Below are 20559 nucleotides of genomic sequence, written 5' to 3'. Positions count from 1 at the left end.
AGAAGGGTCCTGTGTAACATGTAACTTGTGCTGTGCAGGTGATATCAGAGGAGGGTCCTGTGTAACATGTAACTTGTGCTGTGCAGGTGATATCAGAGAAGGGTCCTGTGTAACATGTAACTTGTGCTGTGCAGGTGATATCAGAGGAGGGTCCTGTGTAACATGTAACTTGTCCTGTGCAGGTGATATCAGAGAAGGGTCCTGTGTAACATGTAACTTGTCCTGTGCAGGTGATATCAGAGGAGGGTCCTGTGTAACATGTAACTTGTCCTGTGCAGGTGATATCAGAGAAGGGTCCTGTGTAACATGTAACTTGTCCTGTGCAGGTGATATCAGAGAAGGGTCCTGTGTAACATGTAACTTGTGCTGTGCAGGTGATATCAGAGGAGGGTCCTGTGTAACATGTAACTTGTCCTGTGCAGGTGATATCAGAGAAGGGTCCTGTGTAACATGTAACTTGTGCTGTGCAGGTGATATCAGAGGAGGGTCCTGTGTAACATGTAACTTGTGCTGTGCAGGTGATATCAGAGGAGGGTCCTGTGTAACATGTAACTTGTCCTGTGCAGGTGATATCAGAGGAGGGTCCTGTGTAACATGTAACTTGTGCTGTGCAGGTGATATCAGAGAAGGGTCCTGTGTAACATGTAACTTGTGCTGTGCAGGTGATATCAGAGGAGGGTCCTGTGTAACATGTAACTTGTGCTGTGCAGGTGATATCAGAGGAGGGTCCTGTGTAACATGTAACTTGTGCTGTGCAGGTGATATCAGAGGATGGTCCTGTGTAACATGTAACTTGTGCTGTGCAGGTGATATCAGAGGAGGGTCCTGTGTAACATGTAACTTGTGCTGTGCAGGTGATATCAGAGGAGGGTCCTGTGTAACATGTAACTTGTGCTGTGCAGGTGATATCAGAGGAGGGTCCTGTGTAACATGTAACTTGTCCTGTGCAGGTGATATCAGAGGAGGGTCCTGTGTAACATGTAACTTGTGCTGTGCAGGTGATATCAGAGGAGGGTCCTGTGTAACATGTAACTTGTGCTGTGCAGGTGATATCAGAGAAGGGTCCTGTGTAACATGTAACTTGTCCTGTGCAGGTGATATCAGAGAAGGGTCCTGTGTAACATGTAACTTGTGCTGTGCAGGTGATATCAGAGGAGGGTCCTGTGTAACATGTAACTTGTGCTGTGCAGGTGATATCAGAGGAGGGTCCTGTGTAACATGTAACTTGTGCTGTGCAGGTGATATCAGAGGAGGGTCCTGTGTAACATGTAACTTGTCCTGTGCAGGTGATATCAGAGAAGGGTCCTGTGTAACATGTAACTTGTGCTGTGCAGGTGATATCAGAGGAGGGTCCTGTGTAACATGTAACTTGTCCTGTGCAGGTGATATCAGAGGAGGGTCCTGTGTAACATGTAACTTGTGCTGTGCAGGTGATATCAGAGGAGGGTCCTGTGTAACATGTAACTTGTCCTGTGCAGGTGATATCAGAGGAGGGTCCTGTGTAACATGTAACTTGTGCTGTGCAGGTGATATCAGAGGAGGGTCCTGTGTAACATGTAACTTGTCCTGTGCAGGTGATATCAGAGGAGGGTCCGGTGTAACATGTAACTTGTGCTGTGCAGGTGATATCAGAGAAGGGTCCTGTGTAACATGTAACTTGTGCTGTGCAGGTGATATCAGAGGAGGGTCCTGTGTAACATGTAACTTGTGCTGTGCAGGTGATATCAGAGGAGGGTCCTGTGTAACATGTAACTTGTCCTGTGCAGGTGATATCAGAGGAGGGTCCGGTGTAACATGTAACTTGTGCTGTGCAGGTGACATCAGAGGAGGGTCCTGTGTAACATGTAACTTGTGCTGTGCAGGTGATATCAGAGGAGGGTCCTGTGTAACATGTAACTTGTGCTGTGCAGGTGATATCAGAGAAGGGTCCTGTGTAACATGTAACTTGTCCTGTGCAGGTGATATCAGAGGAGGGTCCTGTGTAACATGTAACTTGTGCTGTGCAGGTGATATCAGAGAAGGGTCCTGTGTAACATGTAACTTGTCCTGTGCAGGTGATATCAGAGAAGGGTCCTGTGTAACATGTAACTTGTGCTGTGCAGGTGATATCAGAGGAGGGTCCTGTGTAACATGTAACTTGTGCTGTGCAGGTGATATCAGAGGAGGGTCCTGTGTAACATGTAACTTGTGCTGTGCCGGTGATATCAGAGAAGGGTCCTGTGTAACATGTAACTTGTCCTGTGCAGGTGATATCAGAGGAGGGTCCTGTGTAACATGTAACTTGTGCTGTGCAGGTGATATCAGAGGAGGGTCCTGTGTAACATGTAACTTGTCCTGTGCAGGTGATATCAGAGGAGGGTCCTGTGTAACATGTAACTTGTGCTGTGCCGGTGATATCAGAGAAGGGTCCTGTGTAACATGTAACTTGTGCTGTGCAGGTGATATCAGAGAAGGGTCCTGTGTAACATGTAACTTGTGCTGTGCAGGTGATATCAGAGGAGGGTCCTGTGTAACATGTAACTTGTCCTGTGCAGGTGATATCAGAGGAGGGTCCTGTGTAACATGTAACTTGTGCTGTGCAGGTGATATCAGAGGAGGGTCCTGTGTAACATGTAACTTGTGCTGTGCAGGTGATATCAGAGAAGGGTCCTGTGTAACATGTAACTTGTGCTGTGCAGGTGATATCAGAGGAGGGTCCTGTGTAACATGTAACTTGTGCTGTGCAGGTGATATCAGAGAATGGTCCTGTGTAACATGTAACTTGTGCTGTGCAGGTGATATCAGAGGAGGGTCCTGTGTAACATGTAACTTGTGCTGTGCAGGTGATATCAGAGAAGGGTCCTGTGTAACATGTAACTTGTGCTGTGCAGGTGATATCAGAGAAGGGTCCTGTGTAACATGTAACTTGTGCTGTGCAGGTGATATCAGAGAAGGGTCCTGTGTAACATGTAACTTGTGCTGTGCAGGTGATATCAGAGAAGGGTCCTGTGTAACATGTAACTTGTGCTGTGCAGGTGATATCAGAGGAGGGTCCTGTGTAACATGTAACTTGTGCTGTGCAGGTGATATCAGAGGAGGGTCCTGTGTAACATGTAACTTGTGCTGTGCAGGTGATATCAGAGAAGGGTCCTGTGTAACATGTAACTTGTGCTGTGCAGGTGATATCAGAGGAGGGTCCTGTGTAACATGTAACTTGTGCTGTGCAGGTGATATCAGAGAAGGGTCCTGTGTAACATGTAACTTGTCCTGTGCAGGTGATATCAGAGGAGGGTCCTGTGTAACATGTAACTTGTCCTGTGCAGGTGATATCAGAGGAGGGTCCTGTGTAACATGTAACTTGTGCTGTGCAGGTGATATCAGAGAAGGGTCCTGTGTAACATGTAACTTGTGCTGTGCAGGTGATATCAGAGGAGGGTCCTGTGTAACATGTAACTTGTGCTGTGCAGGTGATATCAGAGAAGGGTCCTGTGTGACATGTAACTTGTCCTGTGCAGGTGATATCAGAGGAGGGTCCTGTGTAACATGTAACTTGTCCTGTGCAGGTGATATCAGAGGAGGGTCCTGTGTAACATGTAACTTGTGCTGTGCAGGTGATATCAGAGAAGGGTCCTGTGTAACATGTAACTTGTGCTGTGCAGGTGATATCAGAGAAGGGTCCTGTGTAACATGTAACTTGTCCTGTGCAGGTGATATCAGAGGAGGGTCCTGTGTAACATGTAACTTGTGCTGTGCAGGTGATATCAGAGAAGGGTCCTGTGTAACATGTAACTTGTGCTGTGCAGGTGATATCAGAGAAGGGTCCTGTGTAACATGTAACTTGTGCTGTGCAGGTGATATCAGAGGAGGGTCCTGTGTAACATGTAACTTGTGCTGTGCAGGTGATATCAGAGAAGGGTCCTGTGTAACATGTAACTTGTGCTGTGCAGGTGATATCAGAGAAGGGTCCTGTGTAACATGTAACTTGTGCTGTACAGGTGATATCAGAGAAGGGTCCTGTGTAACATGTAACTTGTGCTGTGCAGGTGATATCAGAGGAGGGTCCTGTGTAACATGTAACTTGTCCTGTGCAGGTGATATCAGAGAAGGGTCCTGTGTAACATGTAACTTGTGCTGTACAGGTGATATCAGAGAAGGGTCCTGTGTAACATGTAACTTGTGCTGTGCGGGTGATATCAGAGGAGGGTCCTGTGTAACATGTAACTTGTGCTGTGCGGGTGATATCAGAGGAGGGTCCTGTGTAACATGTAACTTGTGCTGTGCGGGTGATATCAGAGGAGGGTCCTGTGTAACATGTAACTTGTCCTGTGCGGGTGATATCAGAGGAGGGTCCTGTGTAACATGTAACTTGTGCTGTGCAGGTGATATCAGAGAAGGGTCCTGTGTAACATGTAACTTGTCCTGTGCAGGTGATATCAGAGAAGGGTCCTGTGTAACATGTAACTTGTCCTGTGCAGGTGATATCAGAGGAGGGTCCTGTGTAACATGTAACTTGTGCTGTGCAGGTGATATCAGAGAAGGGTCCTGTGTAACATGTAACTTGTGCTGTGCAGGTGATATCAGAGGAGGGTCCTGTGTAACATGTAACTTGTGCTGTGCAGGTGATATCAGAGAAGGGTCCTGTGTAACATGTAACTTGTCCTGTGCAGGTGATATCAGAGAAGGGTCCTGTGTAACATGTAACTTGTCCTGTGCAGGTGATATCAGAGAAGGGTCCTGTGTGACATGTAACTTGTGCTGTGCAGGTGATATCAGAGAAGGGTCCTGTGTAACATGTAACTTGTCCTGTGCAGGTGATATCAGAGGAGGGTCCTGTGTAACATGTAACTTGTGCTGTGCAGGTGATATCAGAGGAGGGTCCTGTGTAACATGTAACTTGTCCTGTGCAGGTGATATCAGAGAAGGGTCCTGTGTAACATGTAACTTGTGCTGTGCAGGTGATATCAGAGGAGGGTCCTGTGTAACATGTAACTTGTCCTGTGCAGGTGATATCAGAGGAGGGTCCTGTGTAACATGTAACTTGTGCTGTGCAGGTGATATCAGAGAAGGGTCCTGTGTAACATGTAACTTGTGCTGTGCAGGTGATATCAGAGGAGGGTCCTGTGTAACATGTAACTTGTGCTGTGCAGGTGATATCAGAGGAGGGTCCTGTGTAACATGTAACTTGTCCTGTGCAGGTGATATCAGAGAAGGGTCCTGTGTAACATGTAACTTGTGCTGTGCAGGTGATATCAGAGAAGGGTCCTGTGTAACATGTAACTTGTGCTGTGCAGGTGATATCAGAGAAGGGTCCTGTGTAACATGTAACTTGTCCTGTGCAGGTGATATCAGAGGAGGGTCCTGTGTAACATGTAACTTGTGCTGTGCAGGTGATATCAGAGGAGGGTCCTGTGTAACATGTAACTTGTGCTGTGCAGGTGATATCAGAGGAGGGTCCTGTGTAACATGTAACTTGGCCTGGTAAGTGTTTTTTGATGTCTGTAAATATGACCTCCTGATGCTGCAAATTCTACAAATGACCATTTTATTCTCTTTACAACCTGTAAATGTTCTGATCTTTGTTGTGCATAATAATGTGAAACAAAAATATCTGTTCTCATTAGGAGATTTATCAATAAAATTCTCATTCTCCTCCAGCGGTTGATGCTGAAGATTATACTGACCGTCATTGCATCGACTATTTAGGAAAATCAGCCAAAAATAACATTTGCATAATAATTTGGAATGCGGTGTAGAGCCCCACATCCCTGTATATAGTGCGCCACATCCCCACATATAGCTCCCCCTGTATATAGTGCCCCACATCCCCACATATAGCTCCCCCTGTATATAGTGCCCCATATCCCCACATATAGACCCCCACTGTAGATAACGCTACTCACAGTTTTAGTAGAAAAAAAATAAAACATTATGGCGCGGGCCCCGTAGTAGCGTTGCTACCGCTGTAGCATCCATAGCGGCTGTTAGCAGCGCCACCGGGCATATGAGGGGGGCTTGTTGGCGGGTGGCACTGGTCCCCTCAAGCTGTGGGCACTGTAGCCACTGCATGTGATGTTTTCCTTAGCGTTTGTGTTCCTTAGTTTGTACTCTGTGGACAGGAACACAACACATGATCCAGGACCTGGACTACTGACCAGTGTTACAGGTTCATGGGGTCACGGTGAACGTCTCAGGGATTAATGAGTTCTGGAGAATTGGTCAATGTCCAAGATCACAGAGTTATTCGGTCTAAGACCTGAAAAGTGTCCAGAGTATACAGGCAGCGTATTCCATACAGTAGGTCATCTCATGTCCATACAGGTCATCCGGTAATGTGAACTGGACCACAGCTCTGGACCATCCAACAGCCCAGGGACATTCCTTCCTCTCCGCCACAGATGTGTGTATTGATCTGGCTCATCTCACCCTCTTAATGCATTACATTGGAAATTCAATCACTCCTCAGCGTACGTAACAGTAGACCGGCCAATCAGAGGAAAGGACCGGCTGAAATAAGCCAGCCAATCAGGATGGGGAGTGCCCATGCAGTTCATACAGGAGGCTGATCTTCAGCTGCAGAATGACTACATTTCCCACCATGATGAAGTCTCACTCTGTATTATGTGGCTGCCCCGGACCCCTGAATGTCCCTGGTTGTGGCATCAGAACATGTTTGACACTTTTTATAGTTTAGGGACTGTCCGTGTATTATTACTATGGGGGATGGAACTCGTTGCATCTTCACACTGTATATTATCCAGACTTCTACATTGTGTTGGCTCCAACCTTATGCAATGAACTCTAGAAATAATGGGGCTCACGTGACTTGATTTCCCAGATGTGACTTCTGAGGCGGTGACATTGTGATCGGTGTGTGCGGGAATATATTGGATTATGACCTCATTGTAAAGCTTTGTGTTTCCCTTCCTTGTCTGTAGTGAATCTGGTTCTGCTGAGATCCCAGTGTCTGTCCCAGATACGATCACGGAGTGGAGTGCCCAGATGTTCTGTGCCGGACCGGGGGGCTTAGGCCTCTCTTCCACAGTTCCCCTCAAAGCTTTCCAGCCCTTCTTTGTGGATCTCCACCTTCCTTACTCCGTGAAGCGAGGAGAGGGCTTTGTATTCAGAGTCTCAGTGTTTAACTACTTGGGTGCTGCCATGGAGGTAAAAATTCTTCTGCAGCGTCCTGGAGACGTCGTCAAAGTGGAGGAAGCCGGGGACCAGAAAATACAATGCGGATCGTGAAGCCAATAGGATAATTCTGTCCTGCTCCTCTTTACCTGATACAATGATGTGTATTATATAGATGGCCCTGTACACACTGTAAATACTACACAATACTGCACCCCCTACTGTACCCCTCCACATAATAACAAAAATACTGCACCCCCTACTGTACCCCTCCACATAATAACAAAAATACTGCACCCCCTACTGTACCCCCTCCACATAATAACAATATACTGCACCCACTACTGTACCCCCTCCACATAATAACAATATACTGCACCCACTACTGTACCCCTCCACATAATAACAAAATACTGCACCCCCTACTGTACCCCCTCCACATAATAACAAAATACTGTACCCCCTACTGTACCCCTCCACATAATAACAAAATACTGTACCCCCTACTGTACCCCTCCACATAATAACAAAAATACTGCACCCCCTACTGTACCCCTCCACATAATAACAAAATACTGCACCCCCTACTGTACCCCTCCACATAATAACAAAAATACTGCACCCCCTACTGTACCCCTCCACATAATAACAAAATACTGCACCCCCTACTGTACCCCCTCCACATAATAACAATATACTGCACCCCCTACTGTACCCCTCCACATAATAACAAAATACTGTACCCCCTACTGTACCCCTCCACATAATAACAAAATACTGCACCCCCTACTGTACCCCCTACTGTACCCCCTCCACATAATAACAAAATACTGCACCCCCTACTGTACCCCTCCACATAATAACAAAAATACTGCACCCCCTACTGTACCCCTCCACATAATAACAAAAATACTGCACCCCCTACTGTACCCCCTCCACATAATAACAAAAATACTGCACCCCCTACTGTACCCCTCCACATAATAACAATATACTGCACCCCCTACTGTACCCCTCCACATAATAACAAAAATACTGCACCCCCTACTGTACCCCTCCACATAATAACAAAATACTGTACCCCCTACTGTACCCCTCCACATAATAACAAAAATACTGCACCCCCTACTGTACCCCCTCCACATAATAACAAAAATACTGCACCCCCTACTGTACCCCTCCACATAATAACAAAATACTGCACCCCCTACTGTACCCCCTCCACATAATAACAAAAATACTGCACCCCCTACTGTACCCCTCCACATAATAACAATATACTGCACCCCCTACTGTACCCCTCCACATAATAACAAAAATACTGCACCCCCTACTGTACCCCTCCACATAATAACAAAAATACTGTACCCCCTACTGTACCCCTCCACATAATAACAAAAATACTGCACCCCCTACTGTACCCCCTCCACATAATAACAAAAATACTGCACCCCCTACTGTACCCCTCCACATAATAACAATATACTGCACCCCCTACTGTACCCCTCCACATAATAACAAAAATACTGCACCCCCTACTGTACCCCTCCACATAACAATATACTGCACCCCCTACTGTACCCCTCCACATAATAACAAAAATACTGCACCCCCTACTGTACCCCTCCACATAATAACAAAAATACTGCACCCCCTACTGTACCCCTCCACATAATAACAATATACTGCACCCCCTACTGTACCCCTCCACATAATAACAAAATACTGCACCCCTACTGTACCCCCTCCACATAATAACAAAATACTGTACCCCTCCACATAATAACAAAATACTGCACCCCCTACTGTACCCCCTCCACATAATAACAAAATACTGTACCCCTCCACATAATAACAAAATACTGCACCCCCTACTGTACCCCTCCACATAATAACAAAATACTGTACCCCCTACTGTACCCCCTCCACATAATAACAAAATACTGTACCCCCTACTGTACCCCTCCACATAATAACAAAATACTGTACCCCTCCACATAATAACAAAATACTGCACCCCCTACTGTACCCCTCCACATAATAACAAAATACTGTACCCCTCCACATAATAACAAAATACTGCACCCCCTACTGTACCCCTCCACATAATAACAAAATACTGTACCCCCTACTGTACCCCCTCCACATAATAACAATATACTGCACCCCCTACTGTACCCCTCCACATAATAACAAAATACTGCACCCCTACTGTACCCCCTCCACATAATAACAAAATACTGTACCCCTCCACATAATAACAAAATACTGCACCCCCTACTGTACCCCTCCACATAATAACAAAATACTGCACCCCCTACTGTACCCCTCCACATAATAACAAAATACTGTACCCCCTACTGTACCCCCTCCACATAATAACAAAATACTGTACCCCTCCACATAATAACAAAATACTGTACCCCTCCACATAATAACAAAATACTGCACCCCCTACTGTACCCCTCCACATAATAACAAAATACTGTACCCCCTACTGTACCCCTCCACATAATAACAATATGCTGCACCCCCTACTGTACCCCTCCACATAATAACAAAATACTGTACCCCTCCACATAATAACAAAATACTGCACCCCCTACTGTACCCCTCCAGATTATAACAAAATACTGTACCCCCTACTGTACCCCTCCACATAATAACAAAATACTGCACCCCTACTGTACCCCCTCCACATAATAACAAAATACTGCACCCCCTACTGTACCCCCTCCACATAATAACAAAATACTGCACCCCCTACTGTACCCCTCCACATAATAACAAAAATACTGCACCCCCTACTGTACCCCTCCACATAATAACAAAATACTGTACCCCCTACTGTACCCCTCCACATAATAACAAAATACTGCACCCCCTACTGTACCCCCTCCACATAATAACAAAATACTGTACCCCTCCACATAATAACAAAATACTGTACCCCCTACTGTACCCCTCCACATAATAACAATATGCTGCACCCCCTACTGTACCCCTCCACATAATAACAAAATACTGTACCCCTCCACATAATAACAAAATACTGCACCCCCTACTGTACCCCTCCAGATTATAACAAAATACTGTACCCCCTACTGTACCCCTCCACATAATAACAAAATACTGCACCCCTACTGTACCCCCTCCACATAATAACAAAATACTGCACCCCCTACTGTACCCCCTCCACATAATAACAAAATACTGCACCCCCTACTGTACCCCTCCACATAATAACAAAAATACTGCACCCCCTACTGTACCCCTCCACATAATAACAAAATACTGTACCCCCTACTGTACCCCTCCACATAATAACAAAATACTGTACCCCCTACTGTACCCCTCCACATAATAACAAAATACTGTACCCCTCCAGATTATAACAAAATACTGTACCCCTCCACATAATAACAAAATACTGTACCCCCTACTGTACCCCTCCACATAATAACAAAATACTGTACCCCCTACTGTACCCCTCCAGATTATAACTAAATACTGCACCCCCTACTGTACCCCCTCCACATAATAACAAAATACTGTACCCCCTACTGTACCCCTCCACATAATAACAAAATACTGCACCCCCTACTGTACCCCCTCCACATAATAACAAAATACTGTACCCCTCCACATAATAACAAAATACTGCACCCCCTACTGTACCCCTCCACATAATAACAAAATACTGTACCCCCTACTGTACCCCTCCACATAATAACAAAAATACTGCACCCCCTACTGTACCCCTCCACATAATAACAAAATACTGTACCCCTCCACATAATAACAAAAATACTGCACCCCCTACTGTACCCCTCCACATAATAACAAAAATACTGCACCCCCTACTGTACCCCTCCACATAATAACAAAATACTGCACCCCCTACTGTACCCCTCCACATAATAACAAAATACTGCACCCCCTACTGTACCCCCTCCACATAATAACAAAATACTGCACCCCCTACTGTACCCCTCCACATAATAACAAAATACTGCACCCCCTACTGTACCCCTCCACATAATAACAAAATACTGTACCCCCTACTGTACCCCTCCACATAATAACAATATACTGCACCCCCTACTGTACCCCTCCACATAATAAAAAAATACTGTACCCCTCCAGATTATAACAAAATACTGCACCCCCTACTGTACCCCTCCACATAATAACAAAATACTGCACCCCCTACTGTACCCCTCCACATAATAACAATATACTGCACCCCCTACTGTACCCCTCCACATAATAACAATATACTGTACCCCCTACTGTACCCCTCCACATAATAACAAAATACTGTACCCCCTACTGTACCCCTCCACATAATAACAAAATACTGCACCCCCTACTGTACCCCTCCACATAATAACAAAATACTGCACCCCCTACTGTACCCCTCCACATAATAACAATATACTGCACCCCCTACTGTACCCCTCCACATAATAACAATATACTGTACCCCCTACTGTACCCCTCCACATAATAACAAAATACTGTACCCCCTACTGTACCCCTCCACATAATAACAAAATACTGTACCCCCTACTGTACCCCTCCACATAATAACAAAATACTGTACCCCTCCACATAATAACAAAATACTGTACCCCCTACTGTACCCCTCCACATAATAACAAAATACTGTACCCCCTACTGTACCCCTCCACATAATAACAAAATACTGTACCCCCTACTGGATCCCCTCCAGATTATAACAAAATACTGTACCCCCTACTGGATCCCCTCCACATAATAACAAAAATACTGTACCCCCTCCAGATTATAACAAAATACTGTACCCCCTACTGTACCCCTCCACATAATAACAAAATACTGCACCCCCTACTGTACCCCCTCCACATAATAACAAAATACTGCACCCCCTACTGTACCCCTCCACATAATAACAAAATACTGCACCCCCTACTGTACCCCCTCCCAGCTGCCATCTACTGTACCCCCTCCAGATTATAACAAAATACTGTACCCCCTACTGTACCCCTCCACATAATAACAAAATACTGTACCCCCTACTGTACCCCCTCCACATAATAACAAAATACTGCACCCCCTACTGTACCCCTCCACATAATAACAAAATACTGTACCCCCTACTGTACCCCTCCACATAATAACAAAATACTGCACCCCCTACTGTACCCCTCCACATAATAACAAAATACTGCACCCCCTACTGTACCCCTCCACATAATAACAAAATACTGTACCCCCTACTGTACCCCTCCAGATTATAACTAAATACTGCACCCCCTACTGTACCCCCTCCACATAATAACAAAATACTGTACCCCCTACTGTACCCCTCCACATAATAACAAAATACTGTACCCCCTACTGTACCCCTCCACATAATAACAAAATACTGCACCCCCTACTGTACCCCTCCACATAATAACAATATACTGCACCCCCTACTGTACCCCTCCACATAATAACAAAATACTGCACCCCCTACTGTACCCCTCCACATAATAACAAAATACTGTACCCCCTACTGTACCCCTCCACATAATAACAAAATACTGTACCCCTCCAGATTATAACAAAATACTGTACCCCTCCACATAATAACAAAATACTGTACCCCCTACTGTACCCCTCCACATAATAACAAAATACTGCACCCCCTACTGGATCCCCTCCAGATTATAACAAAATACTGCACCCCCTACTGTACCCCTCCACATAATAACAAAATACTGCACCCCCTACTGTACCCCCTCCACATAATAACAAAATACTGCACCCCCTACTGTACCCCTCCACATAATAACAAAATACTGTACCCCCTCCAGATTATAACAAAATACTGCACCCCCTACTGTACCCCTCCACATAATAACAAAATACTGCACCCCCTACTGTACCCCCTCCACATAATAACAAAATACTGCACCCCCTACTGTACCCCTCCACATAATAACAAAATACTGTACCCCCTACTGTACCCCTCCACATAATAACAATATACTGCACCCCCTACTGTACCCCCTCCACATAATAACAAAATACTGCACCCCCTACTGTACCCCCTCCCAGCTGCCATCTACTGTACCCCCTCCAGATTATAACAAAATACTGTACCCCCTACTGTACCCCTCCACATAATAACAAAATACTGCACCCCCTACTGTACCCCCTCCACATAATAACAAAATACTGCACCCCCTACTGTACCCCTCCACATAATAACAAAATACTGTACCCCCTACTGTACCCCTCCACATAATAACAATATACTGCACCCCCTACTGTACCCCCTCCACATAATAACAAAAATACTGCACCCCCTACTGTACCCCCTCCACATAATAACAAAATACTGTACCCCCTACTGTACCCCCTCCACATAATAACAAAATACTGCACCCCCTACTGTACCCCCTCCACATAATAACAAAATACTGCACCCCCTACTGTACCCCCTCCACATAATAACAAAATACTGCACCCCCTACTGTACCCCCTCCCAGCTGCCATCTACTGTACCCCCTCCAGATTATAACAAAATACTGTACCCCCTACTGTACCCCTCCACATAATAACAAAATACTGCACCCCCTACTGTACCCCCTCCACATAATAACAAAATACTGCACCCCCTACTGTACCCCCTCCCAGCTGCCATCTACTGTACCCCCTCCAGATTATAACAAAATACTGCACCCACTACTGTACCCCCTCCACATAATAACAAAATACTGTACCCCCTACTGTACCCCTCCAGATTATAACAAAGTACTGTACCCCCTACTGTACCCCTCCACATAATAACAAAATACTGTACCCCCTACTGTACCCCTCCACATAATAACAAAATACTGCACCCCCTACTGGATCCCCTCCAGATTATAACAAAATACTGTACCCCCTACTGGATCCCCTCCACATAATAACAAAAATACTGTACCCCCTCCAGATTATAACAAAATACTGTACCCCCTACTGTACCCCTCCACATAATAACAAAATACTGCACCCCCTACTGTACCCCCTCCACATAATAACAAAATACTGCACCCCCTACTGTACCCCCTCCCAGCTGCCATCTACTGTACCCCCTCCAGATTATAACAAAATACTGTACCCCCTACTGTACCCCTCCACATAATAACAAAATACTGCACCCCCTACTGTACCCCCTCCACATAATAACAAAATACTGCACCCCCTACTGTACCCCCTCCCAGCTGCCATCTACTGTACCCCCTCCAGATTATAACAAAATACTGCACCCACTACTGTACCCCCTCCACATAATAACAAAATACTGTACCCCCTACTGTACCCCTCCAGATTATAACAAAGTACTGTACCCCCTACTGTACCCCTCCACATCAGTGTCTTATTTGTTCCTCAGATCAATATCTCTCTACTATCTTCTGAACAATTTCAAATTAAAAATAGCAAAACCAACGAGATTTCCTTCTGCCTCCCTGGAGGGGTGAAAAGGACATTTTCTTGGGATGTGACTCCAACTATAATAGGTAACGAACTCAGTCATTGTATACCTGGTGTTACCTGTGTGCCCCGAGCTATCCATCAGATCCACACACCTTATACTAGAGTAACAGCTACTGACAACCAGCCTGTACATCATGTGTGAGAGGTTGTCACAGCCCCGCCCCCTGTTACTGACATCACTGATATATAATATAATTACATTGTGATCAGACATGAGATCCACACATCTTATATACAGTAACAGCTATTCATCTATTACTACTGACAACCAGCCTGTATATCATGTGTGAGAGGTTGTCACAGCCCCGCCTCCTGTTACTGACATCACTGATATATAATATAATTACACTGTGATCAGACATGAGATCCACACATCTTATATACAGTCACAGCTATTCATCTATTACTACTGACAACCAGCCTGTATATCATGTGTGAGAGGTTGTCACAGCTCCGCCCCCTGTTACTGACATCACTGATATATAATATAATTACATGTGATCAGACATGAGATCCACACATCTTATATACAGTAACAGCTATTCATCTATTACTACTGACAACCAGCCTGTATATCATGTGTGAGAGGTTGTCACAGCCCCGCCCCCTGTCACTGACATCACTGATATATAATATAATTACATGTGATCAGACATGAGATCCACACATCTTATATACAGTCACAGCTATTCATCTATTACTACTGACAACCAGCCTGTATATCATGTGTGAGAGATTGTCACAGCCCCGCCCCCTGTTACTGACATCACTGATATATAATATAATTACACTGTGATCAGACATGAGATCCACACATCTTATATACAGTAACAGCTATTCATCTATTACTACTGACAACCCGCCAGTATGTCATGTGTGAGAGGTTGTCACAGCCCCGCCCCCTGTTACTGACATCACTGATATATAATATAATTACACTGTGATCAGACATGAGATCCACACATCTTATATACAGTCACAGCTATTCATCTATTACTACTGACAACCAGCCTGTATATCATGTGTGAGAGGTTGTCACAGCCCCGCCCCCTGTTACTGACATCACTGATATATAATATAATTACACTGTGATCAGACATGAGATCCACACATCTTATATACAGTAACAGCTATTCATCTATTACTACTGACAACCAGCCTGTATACCATGTGTGAGAGGTTGTCACAGCCCCGCCCCCTGTTACTGACATCACTGATATATAATATAATTACACTGTGATCAGACATGAGATCCACACATCTTATATACAGTAACAGCTATTCATCTATTACTACTGACAACCAGCCGTATATCATGTGTGAGAGGTTGTCACAGCCCCGCCCCCTGTTACTGACATCACTGATATATAATATAATTACACTGTGATCAGACATGAGATCCACACATCTTATATACAGTAACATCTATTCATCTATTACTACTGACAACCATCCTGTATATCATGTGTGAGAGGTTGTCACAGCCCCGCCCCCTGTTACTAACATCACTGATATATAATATAATTACATGTGATCAGTCATGAGATCCACACATCTTATATACAGTAACAGCTATTCATCTATTACTACTGACAACCAGCCTGTATATCATGTGTAAGAGGTTGTCACAGCCCCACCCCCTGTTACTGACATCACTGATACAGTGAAGGAAATAAGTATTTGATCCCTTGCTGATTTTGTAAGTTTGCCCACTGTCAAGGACATGAACAGTCTAGAATTTTTAGGCTAGGTTAATTTTGCCAGTGAGAGATAGATTATATTTAAAAAAAAACTGAAAATCACATTGTCAAAATTATATATATTTATTTGCATTGTGCACAGAGAAATAAGTATTTCATCCCTTTGGCAAACAAGACTTAATACTTGGTGGCAAAACCCTTGTTGGCAAGCACAGCAGTCAGACGTTTTTTGTAGTTGATGATGAGGTTTGCACACATGTTAGATGGAATTTTGTCCCACTCCTCTTTGCAGATCATCTGTAAATCATTAAGATTTCGAGGCTGTCGCTTGGCAACTCGGATCTTCAGCTCCCTCCATAAGTTTTCGATGGGATTAAGGTCTGGAGACTGGCTAGGCCACTCCATGACCTTAATGTGCTTCTTTTTGAGCCACTCCTTTGTTACCTTGGCTGTATGTTTCGGGTCATTGTCGTGCTGGAAGACCCAGCCACGAGCCATTTTTAATGTCCTGGTGGAGGGAAGGAGGTTGTCACTCAGGATTTGACGGTACATGGCTCCATCCATTCTCCCATTGATGCGGTGAAGTAGTCCTGTGCCCTTAGCAGAGAAACACCCCCAAAACATAATGTTTCCACCTCCATGGTTGACAGTGGGGACGGTGTTCTTTGGGTCATAGGCAGCATTTCTCTTCCTCCAAACACGGCGAGTTGAGTTAATGCCAAAGAGCTCAATTTTAGTCTCATCTGACCACAGCACCTTCTCCCAATCACTCTCAGAATCATCCAGATGTTCATTTGCAAACTTCAGACGGGCCTGTACATGTGCCTTCTTGAGCAGGGGGACCTTGCGGGCACTGCAGGATTGTAATGTGTTACCAATGGTTTTCTTGGTGACTGTGGTCCCAGCTGCCTTGAGATCATTAACAAGTTCCCCCCGTGTAGTTTTCGGCTGAGCTCTCACCTTCCTCAGGATCAAGGATACCCCACGAGGTGAGATTTTGCATGGAGCCCCAGATCGATGTCGATTGACAGTCACTTTGTATGTCTTCCATTTTCTTACTATTGCCCCAACAGTTGTCTCCTTCTCACCCAGCGTCTTACTTATGGTTTTGTAGCCCATTCCAGCCTTGTGCAGGTCTATGATCTTGTCCCTGACATCCTTAGGAAGCTCTTTGGTCTTGCCCATGTTGTAGAGGTTAGAGTCAGACTGATCATTGAGTCTGTGGACAGGAGTCTATTATACAGGTGACCATGTAAGAGCTGTCTATAATGCCGGCACCAAGTTGATTTGGAGCGTGTAACTGGTCTGGAGGAGGCTGAACTCTTAATGGTTGGTAGGGGGTCACATACTTATTTCTCTGTGCACAATGCAAATAAATATATATCATTGTGACAATGTGATTTTCTGTTGTTTTTTTTATACAATCTATCTCTCACTGGTAAAATTAACCTAGCCTAAAAATTCTAGACTGTTCATGTCTATGACAGTGGGCAAACTTACAGAATCAGCAAGGGATCAAATACTTATTTCCTTCACTGTATATGACATAATTACATTGTGATCAGACATGAGATCCACACATCTTATATACAGTAACAGCTATTCATCTATTACTACTGACAACCGGCCTGTATATCATGTGTGAGAGGTTGTCACAGCCCCGCCCCTGTTACTGACATCACTGATATATAATATAATTACATTGTGATCAGACATGAGATCCACACATCTTATATACAGTAACAGCTATTCATCTATTACTACTGACAACCGGCCTGTATATCATGTGTGAGAGGTTGTCACAGCCCCGCCCCCTGTTACTGACATCACTGATATATAATATAATTACATTGTGATCAGACATGAGATCCACACATCTTATATACAGTCACAGCTATTCATCTATTACTACTGACAACCAGCCTGTATACCATGTGTGAGAGGTTGTCACAGCTCCGCCCCTGTTACTGACATCACTGATATATAATATAATTACATTGTGATCAGACATGAGATCCACACATCTTATATACAGTCACAGCTATTCATCTATTACTACTGACAACCAGCCTGTATACCATGTGTGAGAGGTTGTCACAGCCCCGCCCCCTGTTACTGACATCACTGATATATAATATAATTACACTGTGATCAGACATGAGATCCACACATCTTATATACAGTAACAGCTATTCATCTATTACTACTGACAACCAGCCTGTATACCATGTGTGAGAGGTTGTCACAGCCCCGCCCCCTGTTACATCACTGATATATAATATAATTACATTGTGATCAGACATGAGATCCACACATCTTATATACAGTAACAGCTATTCATCTATTACTACTGACAACCAGCCTGTATATCATGTGTGAGAGGTTGTCACTGCCCCGCCCCCTGTTACTGACATCACTGATATATAATATAATTACATTGTGATCAGACATGAGATCCACACATCTTATATACAGTAACAGCTATTCATCTATTACTACTGACAACCTGCCTGTATATCATGTGTGAGAGGTTGTCACAGCTCCGCCCCCTGTTACTGACATCACTGATATATAATATAATTACACTGTGATCAGACATGAGATCCACACATCTTATATACAGTAACAGCTATTCATCTATTACTACTGACAACCAGCCTGTATATCAAGTGTGAGAGGTTGTCACAGCTCCGCCCCCTGTTACTGACATCACTGATATATAATATAATTACATTGTGATCAGACATGAGATCCACACATCTTATATACAGTCACAGCTATTCATCTATTACTACTGACAACCAGCCTGTATACCATGTGTGAGAGGTTGTCACAGCCCCGCCCCCTGTTACTGACATCACTGATATATAATATAATTACATTGTGATCAGACATGAGATCCACACATCTTATATACAGTAACAGCTATTCATCCATTACTACTAACAACCAGCCTGTATATCATGTGTGAGAGGTTGTCACAGCCCCGCCCCCTGTTACTGACATCACTGATATATAATATAATTACACTGTGATCAGACATGAGATCCACACATCTTATATACAGTAACAGCTATTCATCTATTACTACTGACAACCAGCCTGTATATCATGTGTGAGAGGTTGTCACAGCCCCGCCCCCTGTTACTGACATCACTGATATATAATATAATTACATGTGATCAGACATGAGATCCACACATCTTATATACAGTAACAGCTATTCATCTATTACTACTGACAACAGGCATGTATATCATGTGTGAGAGGTTGTCACAGCCCCGCCCCCTGTTAGGGACATCACTGATATATAATATAATTACATTATGTTCAGACATGAGATCCACACATCTTATATACAGTCACAGCTATTCATCTATCACTACTGACAACCAGTCTGTATATCATGAGTGAGAGGTTGTCACAGCCCCGCCCCCTGTTACTGACATCACTGATATATAATATAATTACACTGTGATCAGACATGAGATCCACACATCTTATATACAGTAACAGCTATTCATCTATTACTACTGACAACCAGCCTGTATATCATGTGTGAGAGGTTGTCACAGCCCCGCCCCCTGTTACTGACATCACTGATATATAATATAATTACATTGTGATCAGACATGAGATCCACACATCTTATATACAGTCACAGCTATTCATCTATTACTACTGACAACCTGCCTGTATATCATGTGTGAGAGGTTGTCACAGCCCCGTCCCCTGTTACTGACATCACTGATATATAATATAATTACACTGTGATCAGACATGAGATCCACACATCTTATATACAGTAACAGCTATTCATCTATTACTACTGACAACCAGCCTGTATATCATGTGTGAGAGGTTGTCACAGCCCCGCCCCCTGTTACTGACATTACTGATATATAATATAATTACATTGTGATCAGACATGAGATCCACACATCTTATATACAGTAACAGCTATTCATCTATTACTACTGACTACCGGCCTGTATATCATGTGTGAGAGGTTGTCACAGCCCCGCCCCCTGTTACTGACATCACTGATATATAATATAATTACACTGTGATCAGACATGAGATCCACACATCTTATATACAGTAACAGCTATTCATCTATTACTACTGACAACCAGCCTGTATATCATGTGTAAGAGGTTGTCACAGCCCCGCCCCCTGTTACTGACATCACTGATATATAATATAATTACATTGTGATCAGACATGAGATCCACACATC

At 44.2% G+C, this 20559-nt stretch overlaps 1 protein-coding gene across 1 annotated transcript in view; it reads left to right on the top strand.

Moving 5' to 3' along the window:
- LOC142663898 (alpha-2-macroglobulin-like protein 1) overlaps window positions 1–20559 on the top strand; it is a 140545-nt gene that overhangs the window by 67732 nt on the left and 52254 nt on the right. Inside the window, exons 7-8 of the mRNA XM_075842737.1 lie at window positions 6915–7140; window positions 14516–14642. Coding sequence (XP_075698852.1) covers window positions 6915–7140; window positions 14516–14642 — 353 coding nt within the window. The remainder of the gene's footprint in view (window positions 1–6914; window positions 7141–14515; window positions 14643–20559) is intronic.

The sequence above is a fragment of the Rhinoderma darwinii genome, chromosome 11 (genome assembly GCF_050947455.1).
Source record: "Rhinoderma darwinii isolate aRhiDar2 chromosome 11, aRhiDar2.hap1, whole genome shotgun sequence".
Taxonomy (NCBI): domain Eukaryota; kingdom Metazoa; phylum Chordata; class Amphibia; order Anura; family Rhinodermatidae; genus Rhinoderma; species Rhinoderma darwinii.
Note: the sequence above shows the minus strand (reverse complement) of the source record. Positions and strands in the feature narration are given on the sequence as shown.